Here is a 20,298-nt window from a genome sequence, read left to right as displayed (position 1 = left end):
AGATTTATGACCATAGGTGGAGTCATTGTCGATGTAGTCGTTGTTGTGCGTTTATTTAGTCGTTCAGTAATTATCGTGTATTTATTATCTGATTGTGATTCTTGTTGCTGTGATGTTTTATCTCTTGTGATCGCTTCTGTATTCGGTGTCGAATCAATAATGTCGGTCTTTACTGTTTTTATTGTTGTGAGTATAATTTGTGGTGTGGTAGTAATTGTCTCGTCTTTATTTGCTGGTGGCTTTATCGTTGAATTTGTTAATGTTTCTGTAATAGATGTCGTTATTTCCTCTTGTATTGACATTTCGTAAGGTTGAAACGATATCTGATGATTTGTAGTAGTTTCTTCTTTGTCTACTGGTGTGGTCATTGCTAGCTTCGTGGGTGCTATCTCGTCCTTCATATACAAATAGCGTCGTAACACATTTAGTGCTTGTAGCATATATACTGTTTTTTTAAGTGGTTGTAAATGTAGCTCTCTTTCCTTTGGCACTAATATTGTCAGTGACGATATATTTGTTATTTTGTTGAAAGGCAGTACATTAGATTGTTTTACTATTAACGGAAAATGAGTTGATTCCGGTATTAAAGTTACGGGTGAAGTGATGGTTTTATTGATTTTTGAAGATGTATTAATTATGGTACCGAATATCTTATCCTCAATCATTGATGTAGTATATGAGTTACGATTTTTTTCTAGTATTGATGTTAGTGAAGTTTTTTTTTTGTGATATTTTATATTCCTTATATTAACATTTGATGACATGTAAGCATTTGTTTTGGACAATGAGAGAGTTGTTCTACGTGGTATATTTTTTAAGGATGTTCCATGTTTAGATTTACTCATTTTCCTTAATTTGAAGTAAGATTGTGTGTATGCCTTGATATCACGTGATTCTATAGGTGTCGAGTTTGTGAAATTACCGTATGAAGGGATTTCAATGTTATGTGTTGAGTTTTTGAAAGATGATATTGATGATAAATATGTTGATATAGGCCACTTTTTTTGCATGCGAGTAAATGAAATGATAGGTATGGGTCTCCTCTTATTGACCTTTACGTATCTTGAGTTAATGTTGTCTTTTAATGGAGTAGTAAAGAAAAGCTTTTCACGTACAAATGCAGAATGAATGGATAAATTTGTTTTTTTCTCGTGGTGAAAGATAGGCGAAAGCAATGTTTTTCTTTTTCCGTGATGTGATATGCTATACAGTGTTTGTGTCGTGTTTTTGGAATCCGATAGAAGTGACTTGGTTTGTCCTGGTAATGAAGTAATTTGTTCAGTACTGGTCCGTTCAGATTCCTTCAAGATTTGTGGTATTTTAAAGATCTTCCTAGGCCGTGTCATTACACATGTGTTGCACTTTTCCATGCAGCATGGTTTAGGGTTATAACAGTCTCTGCAGGAACATTTACATTTTCCCATAGACGGTTGTAATGTCGCTGTGCCCTTTCTGCTTTCATTAGAATTGTGACTTTGTTTCATGTTTGTTAAGTTATAGCGATTATTTGTGTAGTTGTAACTATTGATTCTTTGACATACTTCTGAATTTTCACAACTGATTCGATATGTCGAGTTTTTTGGTAGTAACACGATTTGAAGTATGAGTGTGAAGATTTGAAATTTGAATGTCTGAAAGAGCACAAAATCGTGTAATATGTAATAATAATCATGGAGAAGTATATATTACCATTTAAAATGTTTAATATCATAGTGGAGTCATATTTATTTCATAAGATGAAGTAAGGTGTAAATGTAAATTTAATGAAATGTAAACTTGCTTTTGTAATTTTATATGCTAAGTTGAGAATAATCTGGTATGCGCAAGTCAAGACCATTTAAGTTTCTTTTTTTAATATTTCATGGCCTTTGACATGACACTTGTAGTTACAAGAAAAATCGTAGTTGGAGCATACTATTCTTTACTAATGCAATTGTTTTAACGCAATTACGTAACCATTTTTGAGACAGAGTGCGAATAGTGAGAATAAGCTTAACCTGCGGTTTTTATACTATAACATGTTCATTGTTTTTGCACTATTGTCTATTAAACCCAAGTTTGGTACTTCTTACACAATAATCACTCCAAAGCACTATAATCACTTTGAAGTGATTAGTAAAACATCAAATAGTAAATAGTAAGTATGTAGTGAGTAGGATTTTTATAATTATTTGGTTCTTTTTAGTTTTTTGTTTTTATGCCTACGTACCTTAGACATATTTGATGATTAGATATCAATGTTCTCTGTAGGTAGTTAAAGCTGCAGAATATTCAACTTAACTGTATAAAAGGCAATTTTACATGTTCCTATTATGACCACCAAATCTAAATTTGAAATATCAAAAGTACTTATTTTTATTTTACTTTTATAGTTTTATTCCAAAATCTATTGAGTACAATAGAAATAATAAAAATATGAATTGATTTTTGCGATATTTTTCTTGTGCAACAAAAATTAAGTACCTAGGTACTTACCAATATATCTGATATACCTATTCACATGGATGTACAATATGTTAATTTATAAATGTATAATAATAAATAGTAATTAATAAATGAGATTGGTAGCTTTTCTTGATACTGTCTCTGTCAATACGGTCGATATTTCCTCTCTTTAATGCTTATCGCTATCGTCCCACTCAAATAAAAATTAAAATTCAAAAACATCTTTATTCAGTAGGTAACATAGTTACACTTTGAATCGTCATTTTTTACATAACGAACGTCTTATCCGCCTAAAACTAGTGCAGCTTCGCGCAACCTGTGTAGCCGCGGAAAAGAAGCTGCAAGCTGCTTTCTTTAAAAAACATAAAATATTCTTATACAATTTAGTAATTTGGCTGCCTAATATCAGTTCCCAGACAGTTAATTCCATGCATTCATATCTTCTAAATAATCACTAATCTTATAATAACCTTTTTTACAAAGTTTTTTTAATTGCCATGCCAATTTTTTACCGCTTTGGGCCGTACCTCTTCAATATAGTTTTCTCAGATAATACTGTGACTAGGCACATCATTCAGTGGGAAATTCCACTTGATATCAACTCAGAATCATGGCCTTAATCATCCCTCAAAGCTTTCGTTACGGTTTTCACTAATACCCTGCATATTACGAATAAACACGACACGACGAATTTATTAAAAACATCATAGAAGGGAAGCTACAAAGAAAGAGAGGAAGGGGAAGGCCAATAAGAGCTTAGTACATGGAACAGATTAAAGAGAAGGCGAAAATCGTGTCTTATAAGAATGTGAAAGAATTGGCCTTTAATAGACAAGAATGGAGAATGCTTTATCGACAAGAGCCTTTTTTAGCGGTGATGAACTACATATTAAGTAAAAGAATAAATAAGTCAATTTAAAAATATAAAAATATATTTACTGATCTTCATTTGGAACATCTACCACATAAAAGGGTTTTTCATTCTCATCCTTTTCTATGTCATTAATTTTCTGAACATCCGAAATAAATTTATCTGCGAATTCTGGTGGCACTTCTATCACTTTGTGTGAAATCGACTGTGTACTTTCTTTTATATCCGGTGTCGACCACTTACGCGTTATGATTTTTTTTGTTTTTCGTACCTTTGGTAAAGACCACGTGGTCGTTATCAGTTTATTATCATTGTAACTTTCTGGCATCATGCGCCGGTTGTTATTATTTGTATTCCACATTTTAGGATTTTTAGCACTGGTCTTTACTTTATGTCCCTTATTTGATATTTTTGTTGGTCTTATTAATATGCATGTACGACTATTCGAATATTCTGTGTCAATACAGGGGGTACCAGACTTTTTCACTTTGTGTCGTTTCTTTTCATGAACACGCACGGACCGAGATTTTAATGCCCGTGTTTCTAATATTGGTCTTTCATTTGGTGTAGATGTAAACGGTATCATACGTCTAAAATTTTTTCCAAAGGTTGTTGATTTGGTAGATATTGCTGGGAATGTAGATGTTGTTTTTAGAATTACTGGTGGCAATGTGGATGTTGTAAGGTGATCTTTTTTTTTTGGTGCCAATGTAGAACTTGTCTTGAACCATTTAACCGGTGGGGACGTTGAACTTGAAGTAAACGACTTACTTGGCGGCACCGTGGAAGTTGTTGTAAGGAATATACGTCCGGGTTGCGTTGATGGTGTTGACACACGTGGGTACAACTGCGATTTTAGTAATGGCAACATAGACATTGTTTCAAATTCTATTAATATTAAGTCGGATACAGATGTAAGCGAGGGTGATAATAATTTTATAGTTAGTGACGTATTTTGCGTGATTTCTGTTCCATTTAAAAACCGATTTGTTGTTGAGTTATGTTCTGTGGCTATCGTTGGCAAAACATAAATAGAAGAGTTTTTTCGATTAAAGTCAGTGGTGGTGGATCGGTTTTCAGACGCTGTTGTTATATTGTCTTCATTCGGATGAAGAAGAAGTTGTATTTTTTCTGCAGAATCTCTAGTAGTTCTCCTTTTTTTCGTGGTTTTTGTAAATGCTGATTCATTGGAAGATTCTTCTGAATTTATTGTCGTGCCATTGGTGGACGTTGTTCTCATGTATAAAACTGGTACAGGGTATGGAATTATAATAGGAGTTGGCCTTGTCATATAGCATTCATTACAATAGTCTATGCAACATTTCTTGGGGTTATAACATTCACTGCAGTCACATTTACATTTTCGCCGATGCCGGTGTTTACTTTCTGAATCTCTACTATCAGACATGCTACTTTCTTCAGAATAGGATGATTGATAAGAAGGATTTTTCTGATTATAGTCATCGTAATAGTTATAATTGATTATTCTCTGACAACCTCCTGGTTTATTGCAAGGGAAGTTGGTGCAGGTTGGCAATAACATGATATGTAACGTGATTTGAAATATTTGCGATTTTTTTATCTGCAACATATTATTATTATTCAAATTAATGGAAATGCGAAAATCAATCTCACACGTAAGTTATCTCCAAATACATAGGGTTAGAAATAAACAACTACCTAATTTGATTACCAATATTTTCTTACCCACTTACATATTTTCCTACCCACGTTAAGATGATGTTTTTTAAAACGTTTTGTTAATCGTCCTATGCCTTACTTTGTGGGTTAACTTTTTCGCAGAAGATAGTTTATGGATTTTTACTTCATGAACCCGTTTATTGTCTCTGGTATATTATAATTGTCGCACATAAATATATAAAGTCACGTCCTTTTGGGAAGAACAGAGCTGTGAGTCATCCAGATATTCTACACAAGATGTGTGGAAGGATGGGTGGATATGATGAACCGCATAGTTATAGGCTATCTGCTCACCGCCCAAAAAAGTAGTTTTTGAATGAACATTTTCAACCATACCTCTAATTATAGGCATTTTTTTTTTTTCATGATAATAAAACCATAAGTCTGTTGACAGAACACCTTTCTGCTGATTAGTAAGATGCACTACAAAATGTTATATGAAGAAGCACCTTCATCGAGCTAATCGTAGAAAAATCTGCGGAGCTACCACTATTGTAAATAATTTCATTGAAGGAATGAAGAACAGATAAAATAATTAACGAGTATCTAGGAATGGAACTGTAAATAATTTTGTCGGCCAGAGCGAATTCTGATAAGATATACTAAATAGGTTAACAAGAAGCCACTTTGTTTTACTTACCTTTTGCATATTTAAAGCTCATAAAGTCTCCATCTCTAAAATTATTATGTAGGTACGTATGTTTAAAAGTAATTCGTTTATTTTGTTCTTCCGTACGTTATGATTCGTGATTTTGTATGTGGTGTTAGCATGAAATATACCGATATATTTAATACGACGAAAAAAAGAACAACAGGTCATAAAATAATATTGTAAAGAAAATAAAAGATCGCGAAATGTAACCATTTTTTATCGCTTTAATTTGTAACTTACATAAAAGTAGAAAGTACAAAAAAGAAATATCCAACTATATTGATATAAAAATATAAATGTTTAAAAGACAAAAAGTAATGATTAAACCTTTAACTTACATTATTACTTCCAAATAGAATATGTAGTTTATAGAACGTACCTAACCTAGTAAATTTTATTTTTATGATTCAACGACTTTATAATATTTTGTTTACCTATTTACAAATTCATTGATTTCATCAATTATCGACACAGTAACTTGAATCGTAAACAAATACATTAATATCTGTATAGCTTGTTAGCAAGTTCTAACACTGTAGGCTTGGTAGCAGGAGGAGATTTTTGTTCCTGATGAGGGTTTAATACCTTCATACTTCGAAGCTGAGTCATCAGATCTGAAGCAACGGTGTCAGGAATAGGCACTATCCCGTATTTTGGCATCCAATTTTGTTTTACTCTTCTTAAAGACGTCAGTATGTATTTTGTGCTACCTTTTCCAGGAACTTTAAAAATTATATCATTTACACCTGGTTTGGCAGGATGCACAGATTTATCGGCGGGAGCTTCTAAAAGATCTCGTAGAGCACTTGCGTCTATTGGTGATTTGAGTACATCTTTAGTTATTTCAATATTCGGTTTTACATCACTCGAATCTAAAAGTTTTTGAATGGGATCATAGCTCTTATCATGATTAGGAACATTACTAGTAGCATTTTTATCTTTACTATCAAGAGTCCAATATCCATCTTTATTTTCCGGAACTATATCTTTTTTCTCAAGAATGGAATCTGTAGTCTCGGATTTTTTATCTTTATCTGGAGAAGTTGTACTTTTTTTCTCTATATTAGTATTATTTTTATTATGGCGGCCGTGGTGTTTACCATGCTCATGACTATGGCTATGACTATGGTGTCTATCATAATGGTCATGGTAGTGTTCATAGTGATAGTGATGATCGTGAGGTCTTATTCTCTTTTTCTTTTTTTTCGGTTTTGGTGTTGTAGTAATGATTGTTGTAGAATTTGTCTTTCTAGTTGTTGTTCCAGTTGTGTTATTGATTGCGGTTGTAGTTTTATCCATACTTTCTGTTTCTTCTTTTAAATATAGTAGCTTTAATACTTTGGTAGTATTCTTCGGTGGAAGTGTTCTATGTCGTCTAGTTGATACTGATATGTCTGATTCTGTTGTTGTATTATCTGACGACGGGTTATCAGATTGTACACCAGTCATTACTAAGGGGTATGGATATGGTACAAAATATATACCTTGGTTGGCCATGCCTGGTTGTTGATCGTAGGATAAACAGCTTTCACAGAACGATGTACAACATTTCTTTTTATACGGTTTGATCATGCATTCTTGACAACTGTAGTCGCAGTAACATTCATCGTCACTATCTGAATCTGTCGAAGAGCATTCTCCACTTGATGAACATTCTCCGTCAGTAGATCTATCGTCATATTTATGTGATTTATTCTTTCTGCGTTTGCGTTTTGGGCGTCTTGATCTTCTCCTAGTCTGTGGATGATATGCCGTCATGTCGTGATGGTATGGATAATAACTCTGTTGCATTTGTGGGAACATCTGCGGGTAGTTGACCATTTGTTGATATTGTGATACTGCATTATGTACGAAGAAGCAAGATACATGGACGTAAACAGTCTGAAAAAAATAATTTGTTATTACTTATTACATTATATACAAAATGCAGTTCATAAACCTGTTTGAGGATACATCTCAAACCAAAAACGTCTTTTTAAATCGATGATGTTAGTCTTCTGAACTGTATTAGAATACAAAAAATACGCCACAGAATATGTCTTGGCAGGTACCTATTTTTATGTGACAAGGCGAAAATATTGTACACTGAATTTTAAACTAGTAGAACATTTTCAGTTATATTTTGTCATTACGTCTTTTATTATTGATTTTCGGTTTCATGATACTGTTGTTTTATTATAATAAAACGCAAAAAAGAATCACTTCATTTTCTATCGAACGGGTTGTGAGATTAATGATCAACCCTGACGTCAGGGTTACTATTGAGCCAACATAGGCTCCTGACATATCTCATGCAACAAGTACATATTTAGAGTTAAATATCCGGGACCAACTAATATTATGTCTTTTGGACAATTGGGCCATCAGTCTGCAATATCTTAACCAAAATAGATATCACAGAGTGATTTTTGTGATATTATCCCCCCACAGGGATTCGAACCGGAAACTCCATTCCCGGTGAATTCCCGGGAATTCAACCACTGGACCACAGAGCCCGTTATTCTAAAATAAAATTAACAAAGATACTACATCAGATACTTTGTATATAATTTCAACCTTTAATTATATATACATGTATTAGTATTAGTTACTTTAAAATCTTTCATTATTACGTAAATGATATTGTACGTAATCAATTTATGGGAAACTCTATTATACTTATACCATAGAGATGACAAACCATAATTTATAATATAGGATGTTAGTGACACCGTAACGAAAACAATGAGGATGATTCTGAGTTGATATCAAGTGAAATTTTCCGTCGCAAAAGTATGGAACTAAAAATAATTTATAAAAAACACTACGGTGTCACTAACACCCTGTATAGATGTCGAAAGGAAAAGTACCATGCTTCTAAGCGATTGCCCATCGTGCGATCGCAAAGTGAATCTTCAGTTGAATTCTTCGATATTATATGTACAGTGGTAAATATAACACAATGTATATAAATACGCAAAGCCCGAGCCCTTTGAATGCCTTAAAACTCTGGCGTATAGGTCCTTGGCTTGACTACTAGTTCAAACACTTCCACCAACTTGCAGTGGAGCATCGTGGAAAAGTATGCTCGAAGCTAAAATTCTATTTTTGTCTACTCTGAACCGGTGTGCGTGTATTAAACGATTGATGAATGTGGAGGAAGCAAGAGAAGTGTGTCAGGATGAAAGCAAATGGAATACCATAGTCTCTGCTTCTCTCGGTGGGAAATAAGCGTGAGTTCATGTATAAATTTTTCTTTTAGTTCGTGATCTGAATCGTGGAACACATAAAGTAATAAATACGTACCAGTGATGTAATCATCGCGGTAATATAAGTATACTCATTTTCAAAATAGCAAGTCCAGCTTCTTGTGGAGTTTCCTTGTTGGTAGTTGACACATAACTGAAGCCAGGTGTTCACATTACAGCTCACGTATGTTTATTTTGTCCTTTTTTGTTTTTCTGTCCATGTAGAACAATCGAAACAGTGGAACTAGCGCTATTGAATTCGTCGTAGGTGAACGGCTGGCTGGTTGCAACAAACTTTTTGTTGAGAATTATGTAAAATAGCGAACGTTACTACATGCAAGTATTATAGACAGAACTTTTTATTATCTTTATATTCAGTTTATTGTTAAAGTTCATTAAAATAAGTGAGGAAGAAGATACGGAGGATAACTTTCAAAGCGATAACAAAGTTAAATAACACAAAACATAGCATCAAGCTGTATTCTATATACATGCACTGCTATTAAATAAATGCAAATAAATGATGATGATGAAATTTCATGATTCTAAGGGTGGTATTAATAAACTAATCTCAGCTGAGACTGCCCTCAAGATCATCTGCTTAAGTTCCTGTTTTTATATGAGAACTGTCATATAGACACGATCTTGAAGACAGTCTCGAAGCTGAGATTAGTTTATTAATACCACCCTAAGTGCAAATAAAAGTACCCGGTAGGGTTTTGTTCCCCTAAATGTTAAAAAATAAGACTAAAAATGATCATCACTCTGGATTGCATTGATTTAGAAGCTTGATTTTTTCAAGCTTCAAGAGTCCACAGACAAAGATGTTAATTTCAACTTGATACCTACACGCGTTCCCGAAAAAAGTTCTTGACAGACAGACCGACGGACGGACAACAAAGTATCCTATAAGGGTTCTTTCCTTTTGAGGTTCAGAATCACTTATATTGACACATTTTGTGCCGCTTCGGTACCTACAAAGTGGGGATCGTCTGTGCGTCTGTGGAAACGGCGATAAATCACTCCCTTCACACGCCACGCCTCATGGGGTGGGTAAAACTTCCCCAACCGGTAGTCTTATTGTAACTGTTACCTTATGTGAGTACGGTAAAGTATATTTGTATTGTATTGTACCACAGCAATCGGAAGACAACCTTGTAGCCACTTTTGTTACGTAGATAGATATAATTAACTGTGCAGTGATAACTCCATTGCCCATTTAACGATCCATCTTGTTAAAAATGATACAATTCTTCTGTCGGTTATTGTAGTATGTTCTGTCCAACAGGATTGTGTTCTCTCTAACATGATGGATAATAGACTAGTTTCCAACTAGTCAAATCAGTTACTATTTACTAAACGTCAAAACACGAAATTACTATGGAATTTGTATGAAAAAGCACACTGTGACGTCCAACATGGCTCCATGGCAGTACAAGCTGAGCCATTTCCTTTTGCCCGTATTCGCAATATTCATAATTAAGTACTTAGTTTATATAGCAAATGTACATTGTTACTGGCAATAAATTTATTTTATTCTTATTCTTATTCTATTCTTATTCATAAAACACATAATAAAATGTCGGACTTATTATTACGTTTTTCTTCTAAATTCATAAATAAGTTAAATAGGAAAAATAAAATGTTTTTCGTACATGGAACTAAGCTAAAATTATATTTTTTTTTTCTACTCTGAACCGGCGTGCGTGTATGAATGATTGATGAATGTGGAGGAAGCAAGAGAAGTGTGCCAGGATCGACATATAGAACGGCAACTCTCCGTTCCCCACCAGCGGCTGAGCCAGGTTTACCTCACCCTCGGTCTTACTTTAATCTTCAATCATATGGGCGTCAGACGTCACACACACAGATGCGCGTGTACAATAACGTCAATGTGTGTAGTTTTCTGTATAAAACGAGGTTTTAGTATGCAAGCAGTGTCCGGGGTGTGCTTAAACATAGGTGGCGAGGAATAGGTGTATACTATACACTTCGGCGTGATACTATGTTTATGTGTTATGTATTTGTCCCCATTCCAGCATAGAAGTAAAATTACATGTCTTATACATTGTTTTAAGTTTACGCGGTTATTATCATAATTAAAACACATAATAACGGGTTCTTACCGCGTTTAAATGGGGATATGAGACTCCCGATATTTCGACACTGTTGCAAGTGCCATGATCACGGGATGACTGATGAGATTGGAGTGGAGTAGGTAGATCCATAATTTTCTACGGGCAGACATATCTGTCTACCCTCTTTCTTTGCCGCTTGTTTATGTTTTTGATATCGGAATGTTCGGAACCACCTCGACAATGTGGAATCCAGTAGTAGGTGTTGTAAAAAGCTTGAAACGGCCTAATGTGGTGAAAAAACGTGAGGACACAGTGAGTGCGGTTTGTCGTAGTGAGTTTGGTGCGAGTTCAGATGGTTCCGAACATTCCGATATCAAAAACATAAACAAGCGGCAAAGAAAGAGGGTAGACAGATATGTCTGCCCGTAGAAAATTATGGATCTACCTACTCCACTCCAATCTCATCAGTCATCCCGTGATCATGGCACTTGCAACAGTGTCGAAATATCGGGAGTCTCATATCCCCATTTAAACGCGGTAAGAACCCGTTATTTTAATTATTACATGTCTTCTTCTGTCGTAAGGGTTATGAGCTGGATCACCAACCTCGTCAACCATGGTATCAGGGTTATTACTAAGCCTCCAAAGACCCCTGACTTGACTCATATAACGATTACGTACTTACATCAGTAATTAGTAACCGTTAATAGTTAAAAGTTACTTCGGCGCAATAATTGGTAGTTCATTCCGATGGGCAAGATGTGAGGCGTTTGGTCGGCCAGCTGACGTCACAGTAGGCCGAAGGTGACGGGGTCACGACACCAGTACCAGAAATACGCCAGCATGTGGAAGCACGCCAAACTTTGTCCCACACATGTTTGTATAAAGCAAGCGACACACTTCGAGATTAAATAATATAAATTGCACTTAGGTAGAATTAGACAGAATGACTAGTTCAGTACAATTAGGTAATATTTATATTTGAATATACCTAAATAACATTTAACAATAGCTGCAATACGCGGTAAGAATAGGCTAGTTTCCAACTAGTCAAATCAGTTGCTTTTTACTAAACGTCAAAACACGAAATTACTATAGAATTTGTATGAAAACCACGCTGTGACGTCATAGAAAAACATGATAAAATGTCGGATTAAAATTTATAAATAAGTTAAATAGAAAAAAGGAAAAAAAAGTTTTTCGTTAGTTTTACATCTGTCTTTATTTACCTAGTAATCAGAATTTCATAATTTATCTTGAACTTAGTACTCGGCCCAATTAGTTCTATTAAAGTACAGGAGCCAGTGTTGGGACGTTCATTAGCATAGTGAGATTAGGTCTATCGATTCTGTTTTATCTCACAGAAGGTATATAGTTATTTAATGCCATCCGAAACAGATCTACAACAAACCACTTTAAAAATAAATACTCTGGCAGAACAACATGTCCCTGCTCGAGGTATCTAGTTTTTTATGGGTTAACTTACGTATACTTCCCCTTCAGGCACAAATAAAGAAATAGGTGTTACGATCGTTTTTGGGTATGCCGTGAAAACCGACTGGGGAATTATGTCTATTCCTAAGTGGAATAGTTTCGTCTCACCATACTCAGGGCCTTATCCTATCTTACTAGGTCACCACGGAGGTGCCATCACGGTGCGCCGCCAACAAAATGTGTGCAGTTGTATAAACTGGTAACCGAATCCCGTATGATTTCCCGCTGGATATATTGTGATGTAGGTCACTTCGTTTCAATAAGGTCTGCTCGCTCGCCACAGGGATTATGATCCTCAGTTTATCTCTCTCTTGTCGGTGGAGTAATCGTCATTCCTCTCTTCTTCCCGCCAAAACCTTTACCTTCTGATACGTCACGACCTGCACCTTCTCTTTTATTTGTTTCATAAATGTCCTCCTAGGTCTACCCCTTCCTCTCTTCCCGTCAATATTTCCTTCTATAATGTTTGTACATAGTAGTACATAGTTTATAATATTATGATACATACATAAGTTAACGCCTATTTCCCATTGAGGTAGTCAGAGGCCAAGGTATTCCTCTTACTGCGATCCTGACACACACATTTCGCTTACACTCTCATCAAAATCATCCTGAGTTTAATTACAGTTTATGCAATTATAATAGGTACTTATGTGCAAACAAAGAAATACGAATGCTGCGAGTGGATCTCACACTTGTTTGATATAAATAGAAGGGCGGCGCGCTGTGATGCTGAGCGCAGGGCGTCGGGTCACGACCTCGTCGCGCCAGAATTAGCTCGTGACGACACCCAGGTGCTTGCCAACTGCCACTAAACACTGCCGCCACATCTTCATTTTATTCAAAAATCTCAATACATATCTGAAGTATCTACTCAATTGACCATTTTTAGAAGTTTCGTAATCTGTGGTCCTTGTGCAACGTAAACAATTGAGAGGGTAAGTAGTTAGTGCTACCACGGTGTAGTTATTTAAATTCCCCCAAACCATAGAGTTGTGTGATTGCGACTCTCGCATGCTCCTTTCGATTTTCTTCACTGCATGTTCTATTAAGGCGATTTGACGGCCACGGTGGTCCAGTGCTTGAGTGGGCTTGAATCACGATCCGGAGGTCCCGGTTTCGAATTCCGGTGGGACCATAAGAACATCCTTTGTGTATGATTGTAATTATCCAATGAGAATAGTAGTGTTATGGGAAAGAAAAATCTCCCATGACTCAACTGATAGTGCCAGGCAGTAGTGCCTAGGGAAACGAAAAAGTTTGGTTAGGACTTTGCAGGCTGATCACCTTAGAGTCCGAAAGTAAGATGGCCCGTGCTTCAGAGGGCGCGTTAGGCAGTCGGTCCCGGCTACTATTTACTTATATAAGTCTGTAATCGTTACATGAGCGATGTCATGCCTTGGGCGGTTCAATTAAAACCGTGACACCAGGGTTGATAAGATCGATTATTGACGTGTCGTCTCTTGAGATGACAACCAATTTCGTAAGGAAATATTTCCTACTAAAAAAAACATTAACGTCAATGTCTGATCATCATCATAAACAGCCTATATACGTCCCAGTGCTGGGCTCAGGCGTCACCTCAATCAACCGTAGAGGGTATGGAGCATACTCCACCACGCTGCTCTACTGCGGGTTGGTGGGTGCGTCAATGTCTAGTGACACCAAAATGCGTGTTAGGAAAATCGGTAAGTATTTGCGGTTTAGAAAGATATGACCGTATAAGATCGCGGTTGGTAAGAGAACCGTGTCAACTGAAAAACGCGACTCTATCTACGTAACCACATATCGTCATCTATATGCGATGTGTGTGTGTGAATCCCCTAATGATAAGGTGCCAATATTTAAAATTCTTCATCGCATGGTATAATATAACCACCAACCCGTACTGGACAGCGGCTTCGATTGATACGAGTCAAGGCCAGTGATGTAATAGGCAGTTAATATTCTTCTGATTTGAATATTTATCTTACTTATTTATTTAAACGTTTGTAATGTTCAAGTTTGCATATTCTCTATGCTACATATAAACCTGAATGCGGCGAGGCGAGTTTCCATGTACAGATTTTTCGCTCAAGAACGTTCTCGATAGGAGTAGTAGTAAAAAAGAGTGGGGTTGAACTGGCGACAGCGGTTCTTACATAAAATCTTACTTCTATTCCGTGGTAGGTACCTACAGCCTCGCTGTCGTGAGCATAATACGTTACTAGGTAGGTATATAGGTAAGCGTACAAACTGTGGTAATACTCAATCGAATCCAGGTCGAAATCTCGGCAATAAATCTCGAGACGGACTGAAGAATCGTTCTGGTTGTTTATCAATTTTCCGTGAAGCGGATAAGTGCGCGCGCGCGGTCACAGACTTGCTATCATACGTTATCAGCGCCACCTTATCGCAGTCACGACCGCGCTTGACGGTTTGTCCTTTGACTCTATGGAATTGGAAAAAATAAACTGAACATTATTTATGGCACGTTATGGAACCTACTACAGCTACTATAAGTGCATAGCCTTTATACAGAGAATAATTTACAAAAAGAGAAGCACATTAGGCGACATTATTGCTAATAGAAATTTTATATTTTATCACGATAATTTTATAGATTCTGACGATATAATTATGTTGTTTTTTCTATTAGTGCTAATATGTGAATCCAAATAAATCATGTCGTTCTGTCAAAATACTAACAAAACTACGCATATTAGGGAAAAAACAAACTAATCGATTTCGACAAAAATAAAAAAAATAAAAATGCCCCAACCAAAAAAAAGTACCTACTCAATTATTATGACAAAAAGTTAAAAGACAAAAGGTTAAAATGCTAAACCCTATAAAAACAAAAAAATAACTTATCCCACATAATGCTTGCAAGCAAACTGAGCGTGTAACATTCCTATCACACTTAACAAACGACCTGATGACCTTGAAGACCTGAACCGATTTCTACCTAACATAGCTAAGAACACTCTCGACTGATATACCTTTCAAACAAAAAAAAACCGCATTAAAATCGGATCATCCGTTTGGGAGATACGATGCCACAAACAGAAACATACACATTTACACAGACACGTCAAACTTATAACACCCCGTCGTTTTTTGCGTCGGGGGTTAAAAATTGATTGCATGGATCGATAATTGTATCACGTTGCGCATGTTAGACCTGCAGCTTAGAATAATACTACGTACCTGCAGGTAACTATTGAGTATACAGCACAGATAGAATAGAATAGAATATGTTTATTTATCAAAAGATTCAATTAATAATTACGAAACGTATTTTAGTGGTGTAGAATCCACTTACTTTAATATTAGCGTGACTCATTCACCTGCTTGTCGTTCCGGACATTTAGGGTTCAACACCTGGCGCCATTCGGTTCGTCATAGGTATCTCATGATATCTTGAATACCTGTATCCGGTGGTTACCAGTATGCATACACTGACGCTCTCAATCCTTATAGGGGTTGGAAAAGTCATAAGTTATTAGAAGACTGTCGCTACTTTTGATACGAAGTCCTAAGATACAGAGAGAATATAAAAGTCTTAACATATAGCATAACGTCGTGTCGCGTCGTCGTCGTGTGTGTTAACGTCGTGTCTTATAGGGAAGTCAAGGAATTGGCCTTTGATAGACTGGAATGGAAGAGAACACCGACAAGAGCGTGGCTCTTAAATTGATGTTGAAGATATAGCATGGAAGATATCTATCTTACATACTTTCCATGGTTTGTCTCTAAGCACGTTCTACTAACACGACAACTCCTATCTCTGCCGCACCATTAAAAAGTGGAACGGGTTGCCGGCTTAAGTCCCTCCTTCTTACAATATGGGGTCCTTTAAGCGAAGCGTGAAGAAGAATCTAGTAGGCCAGTATGGTAGTCGCAACTGACTCATTGCGTTGCTTTTCAATTGCTACTGCAATTAGGGTTTCTCTATGTTTACCATCAAGCATAGTTGAGCCAATATCATCATCATCAATTTAAGAGCCACGGTCTTGTCGGTGCAACATTTTCCATTCCAGTCTATCAAAGGCCAATTCCTTGACTTCCCTATAAGACACGACATTAACCTTTTCCTTAAACCAACATACTTGGCCAATATGAAAAAAAAACAAGAAGCAGAAAAAGTATGTTTTTATGTACGTATATGTAAGCCCTTCAGCGTCGATCCTTCAGTATATTGGAGCCAAGTGGCACAGTGGAAGGTTAAGAGCCCGTTATCGCATGTTATCAGCGAGGTACGTACGAGCCCCGTTTGTTCGTTTGACCTGACACCGTGGTTATCAGTGTTCGCCGCGATAAACGCTCTGTCGTACGTACCTGTTCAATTTACCTTTTTAACCCGTGTTTAGTTTTTCGCTGTAGTTTTTTTGTCTAATTTATTGTCTTCGGGAATTCAACAGTGTTTAGAATATTGTCTATCGGAATTAGTGGTTGTGTAAACGGTTTAAAGTGCTGTTATTAGTCTTAAGCGTACGAAGTTTGAGTATACAAAATTCCTGATGGTAATATAAAATAGAAAAACTCTGTTTATCAATCAACGGTGAGGTGCAAATACAATGACATCTTTATAACTAGGTTGGTTTTATTTGAACTCGTTCAAAATGTACCCACAGAATGAGTAGTTGTTTGAACGAAAATTTATTATGAGCGAGGATCATTTGTTTAATTGGTAAATGTAGACTTAATATATTTTATTTAATCAAGTTCAAAAGTGCCTATATGTTGGTTCTACCCACCTCTCAAACACAAAAGGAAGATGGAGCTTGCGTTTTAAATACAAAAGATGGATATCGTCATGAAAACACATAATACCGGGGTTTTACCGCGTTATTATCAGGGATATGAGACTCCCGATACACTATGTGTGTGGGTGGGTGGAACCGTGTAAACCTCAAACAATGGATATCGTCACTGAAAACGTAAAATTACTTAAGCGCCAAGAAAGTATTTTTCATAACTTTTTACCCATTTATCTAATTTCGATGACGTCCATGTAAGATTACCTACATTGTTTTTTTTTTACATTTTCTACATCCAACAGTACATACTCATAATTATCATAACTTGGCTGCTATTTTGGCGCTTAAGTAATTTTACCTTTCCACAGACGATATGATAAAGTGTATGGTGATATGTCATTGCCAATTATAATGGACATCGTGTTAGAATGTTCCTTTCCTTATGCCGTTTGCTACGACCAGCCCGAGAAGACAAGCTGCTGAGCGCATCGTGACCTACGTATCGAACCGTGTCGAGCTGATATGTAATAACAATTATCATCAACATTCGATATTTCCCACAGAGGCCTACCATTATAAGAATTGTAACAATTTGGGCGCGTTCAAATTAGTCGTGTTCCTGCCGCGCTGCATCCACGCATCGGTCGCTCTGCAAGATAAATTCATACAAATTGTACCGTGCGACTGAGCGGGAGACTGCCGCGCGGTTGCAGTACGAGGGCAGGTCCCTACCTACCTTAAAAAAAATGGGGGCGCCCTTTGCAATGCAATGTGCCATTATTGTTGTTACTAGCTTGTTTTGTCTGAGATTGTTTTCTCTTTCGTCTTTCCACCCTTCACGGTTTTCAGCAAGTTACTACCAATCTGTGAGGTGCAGTCACGCCATTATGTGGACTGTAGACCACAATACAAGTAATTAGTAGTAGTAATTTGTGTGCAATAAAGTGTTTTTATTATTATTATTATACAAGATACAGGTCTTCCTATTTATTGGCTGGGTAGGGTAGCCTAATTGGTACTGGTGCGCTTGTCAATGGAATATTATTTTATAGAATATTAATTTTTCAGCCTTATTTGAATAATGATTCTTGGTTAAAAACCATCATTCTAATCTCTGATCACCCCAGTAGGATGACGGGCGTGAATTGTGTCTGTCTGTCTGTAAAAGCATTCCCATGTTAAAACTCCAGTGATCGAATGGTTATTGTCAATGCTTAGTGTTGTTGTAACATTGTTTGTCATTCAACTATGAGTAATGGCTTATCAGACGTTGTATTATCTGATGACGACAAGAGTATATAGAAGGTATATGTATTATTGATAAAGATAGGTTGGTTCCTATATTGTCTAAAATATACCTAAATCCTTCAGACATGGGCAATTTTAGGAGTCATAGGTATCTTTTAAATAAAATGTATGTTGGAAATAATTCACAAGCTACTTAGGTAGGGTTATCATGTATCAAAAATGTATTTTATGACTTTTCGGGACACGAAAATTGCGAGGCATGTTCCCTGCACACCATGCGCTGCGCATGCGTCGTAGCGTGTGTGCCTTGCTATTAGTGGCGAAGCATGTGCTAAGTACGTATTTCACATAGCTTGGCGTAGGGCGTGCGCGGCACATCACAATGTTTATATCTGCCTTAATCCATCGCATATCATTTATTTTCCTCCTTCAGCGCTTATCTCGGGCCGTTTCTTTTCAACATTTTCCTCTCGAATAACGTCTTGAGCCGATTTACAAGCTCACATACATGGCTAACATGCGCAATGTGGTAAAATTTTCGATCGATTCAATAAATTTTGCCGAAATCGATAAGTTTGTTTTTTTCTCTAATTTGTGTGCCACGTGATTTTGCTTGTATTTTGACAGAACGACATGATTTGACACCAATCGACGAAACCACATAATTATATCGTCAGAAAAGATAAAATGACCGCGACAAAATTTTATCACGTTGCGCATGTTACCTAATGGGCACCCAAATAGGGCTTTCTTGTATGGTCACGAGAGTTAATATGTATACACTTTGGTACCATGTCACATTAACTTTTTTGACATATTCAAGTGTAAGTCTCACTAAATGTCAAATATGTTAGTGCGACAGAGTCTTAAAGTGGGTACATTATATTGCTCATGACTGTACCCGGTGATAAACCTTATCCACAACTTGGACACTCCAAACTAAAATCTCGTTCGTACTGTGTGCCTTCTAACGCGTAAGTGCGAACGAGACAGACAGTCTTTGCGCGTAACATGTATCCGAGAGAAATCAAATCATATCAAATATGCAGTTTTTTTGCTATGGGTTTTTTATGCTACTCTAATATTATTTTGTTTCGATGAGTAGGTATCTGTGTGTTATCGAATTCATGTTTGTATCATAAATGATTATCACCTGCTCAGCCGTGAAGGAAAACATCGTGAGGAAACCCACATTCCCAAGAAATGTATATTCGAAGTAGTGTGACCTAACCTGTATTGGGCTGGTTTTACTTTCGCGGGTTGGAAGGTCAGACAGGCAGTCGCTTTTGTAAAAAACCGGACCTGTCAAATCTTCAGGTTAGGTAAGCGGACCCTGTGAAAAACGGGAGATGATGATTAGATTAATGATGGACCTTTCTTCTTTACAGGTGGTACTGCCACGGCTGGAGAGTTATCGGGAAATTCAAGACGTAAATTCTATCAGTCTCCATAAATACGTAACGATTAAATTACCACAAGTTCAACTTAATGAGGTATTACACAATAAATAAAAAAGAAAAAATGGCAGAAAATATCTTTAATAGTGATAGTAAAGATTCTAGTGATGAAAAAGAAGTGTGTGCAAAATCAGGTGATAGTGAACAACATAGAAGTGAAGTGATAGTGAAGTTGGAAGATGATGGTGAAGAAGAAGTGAAAACTGTCAGGGAAAACAGATTGACGAGTATTATCGACCAACTGAGGTGCCAGAGTAAACTGAAAGGTATGTACTTATTATAAGAGTACCTACGTATTTTGCGTTCATATTCTGTTTGGATTTTAAATCTTTAATACAAATCGTTGATTCATCGTTGAAAATCGAAAATCGTTGAAAGATTCA

The 20,298-nt window shown here is 36.4% G+C and overlaps 3 protein-coding genes across 4 annotated transcripts in view; 1 reads left to right on the top strand and 2 right to left on the bottom strand.

Annotated features, from left to right (window-relative positions):
• LOC126372017 (mucin-16-like) overlaps window positions 1–401 on the bottom strand; it is a 30,466-nt gene extending 30,065 nt beyond the window's left edge. The window contains exon 1 of the mRNA XM_050017515.1: window positions 174–401. Coding sequence (XP_049873472.1) covers window positions 174–401 — 228 coding nt within the window. The remainder of the gene's footprint in view (window positions 1–173) is intronic.
• LOC126372159 (polyhomeotic-like protein 3) overlaps window positions 1–20,298 on the top strand; it is a 476,807-nt gene that overhangs the window by 122,429 nt on the left and 334,080 nt on the right. Inside the window, exons 1-2 of one of the 2 annotated variants that reach the window (XM_050017794.1) lie at window positions 16,768–17,046; window positions 19,847–20,181. In XM_050017794.1, coding sequence (XP_049873751.1) covers window positions 19,947–20,181 — 235 coding nt within the window. In that variant the 5' untranslated portion in view covers window positions 16,768–17,046; window positions 19,847–19,946. Of the gene's footprint in view, window positions 1–16,767; window positions 17,047–19,846; window positions 20,182–20,298 lie in introns of those variants that run through there. The other variant, XM_050017795.1, reaches the window with a different exon arrangement.
• LOC126372169 (uncharacterized) lies at window positions 6,142–7,175 on the bottom strand. The gene has a single exon (XM_050017810.1). It carries the CDS (start codon window positions 7,164–7,166, stop codon window positions 6,168–6,170), a length of 999 nt encoding a protein of 332 aa, XP_049873767.1. The 5' UTR covers window positions 7,167–7,175; the 3' UTR covers window positions 6,142–6,167.

The sequence above is a fragment of the Pectinophora gossypiella genome, chromosome 13 (genome assembly GCF_024362695.1).
Source record: "Pectinophora gossypiella chromosome 13, ilPecGoss1.1, whole genome shotgun sequence".
Taxonomy (NCBI): domain Eukaryota; kingdom Metazoa; phylum Arthropoda; class Insecta; order Lepidoptera; family Gelechiidae; genus Pectinophora; species Pectinophora gossypiella.
Note: the sequence above shows the minus strand (reverse complement) of the source record. Positions and strands in the feature narration are given on the sequence as shown.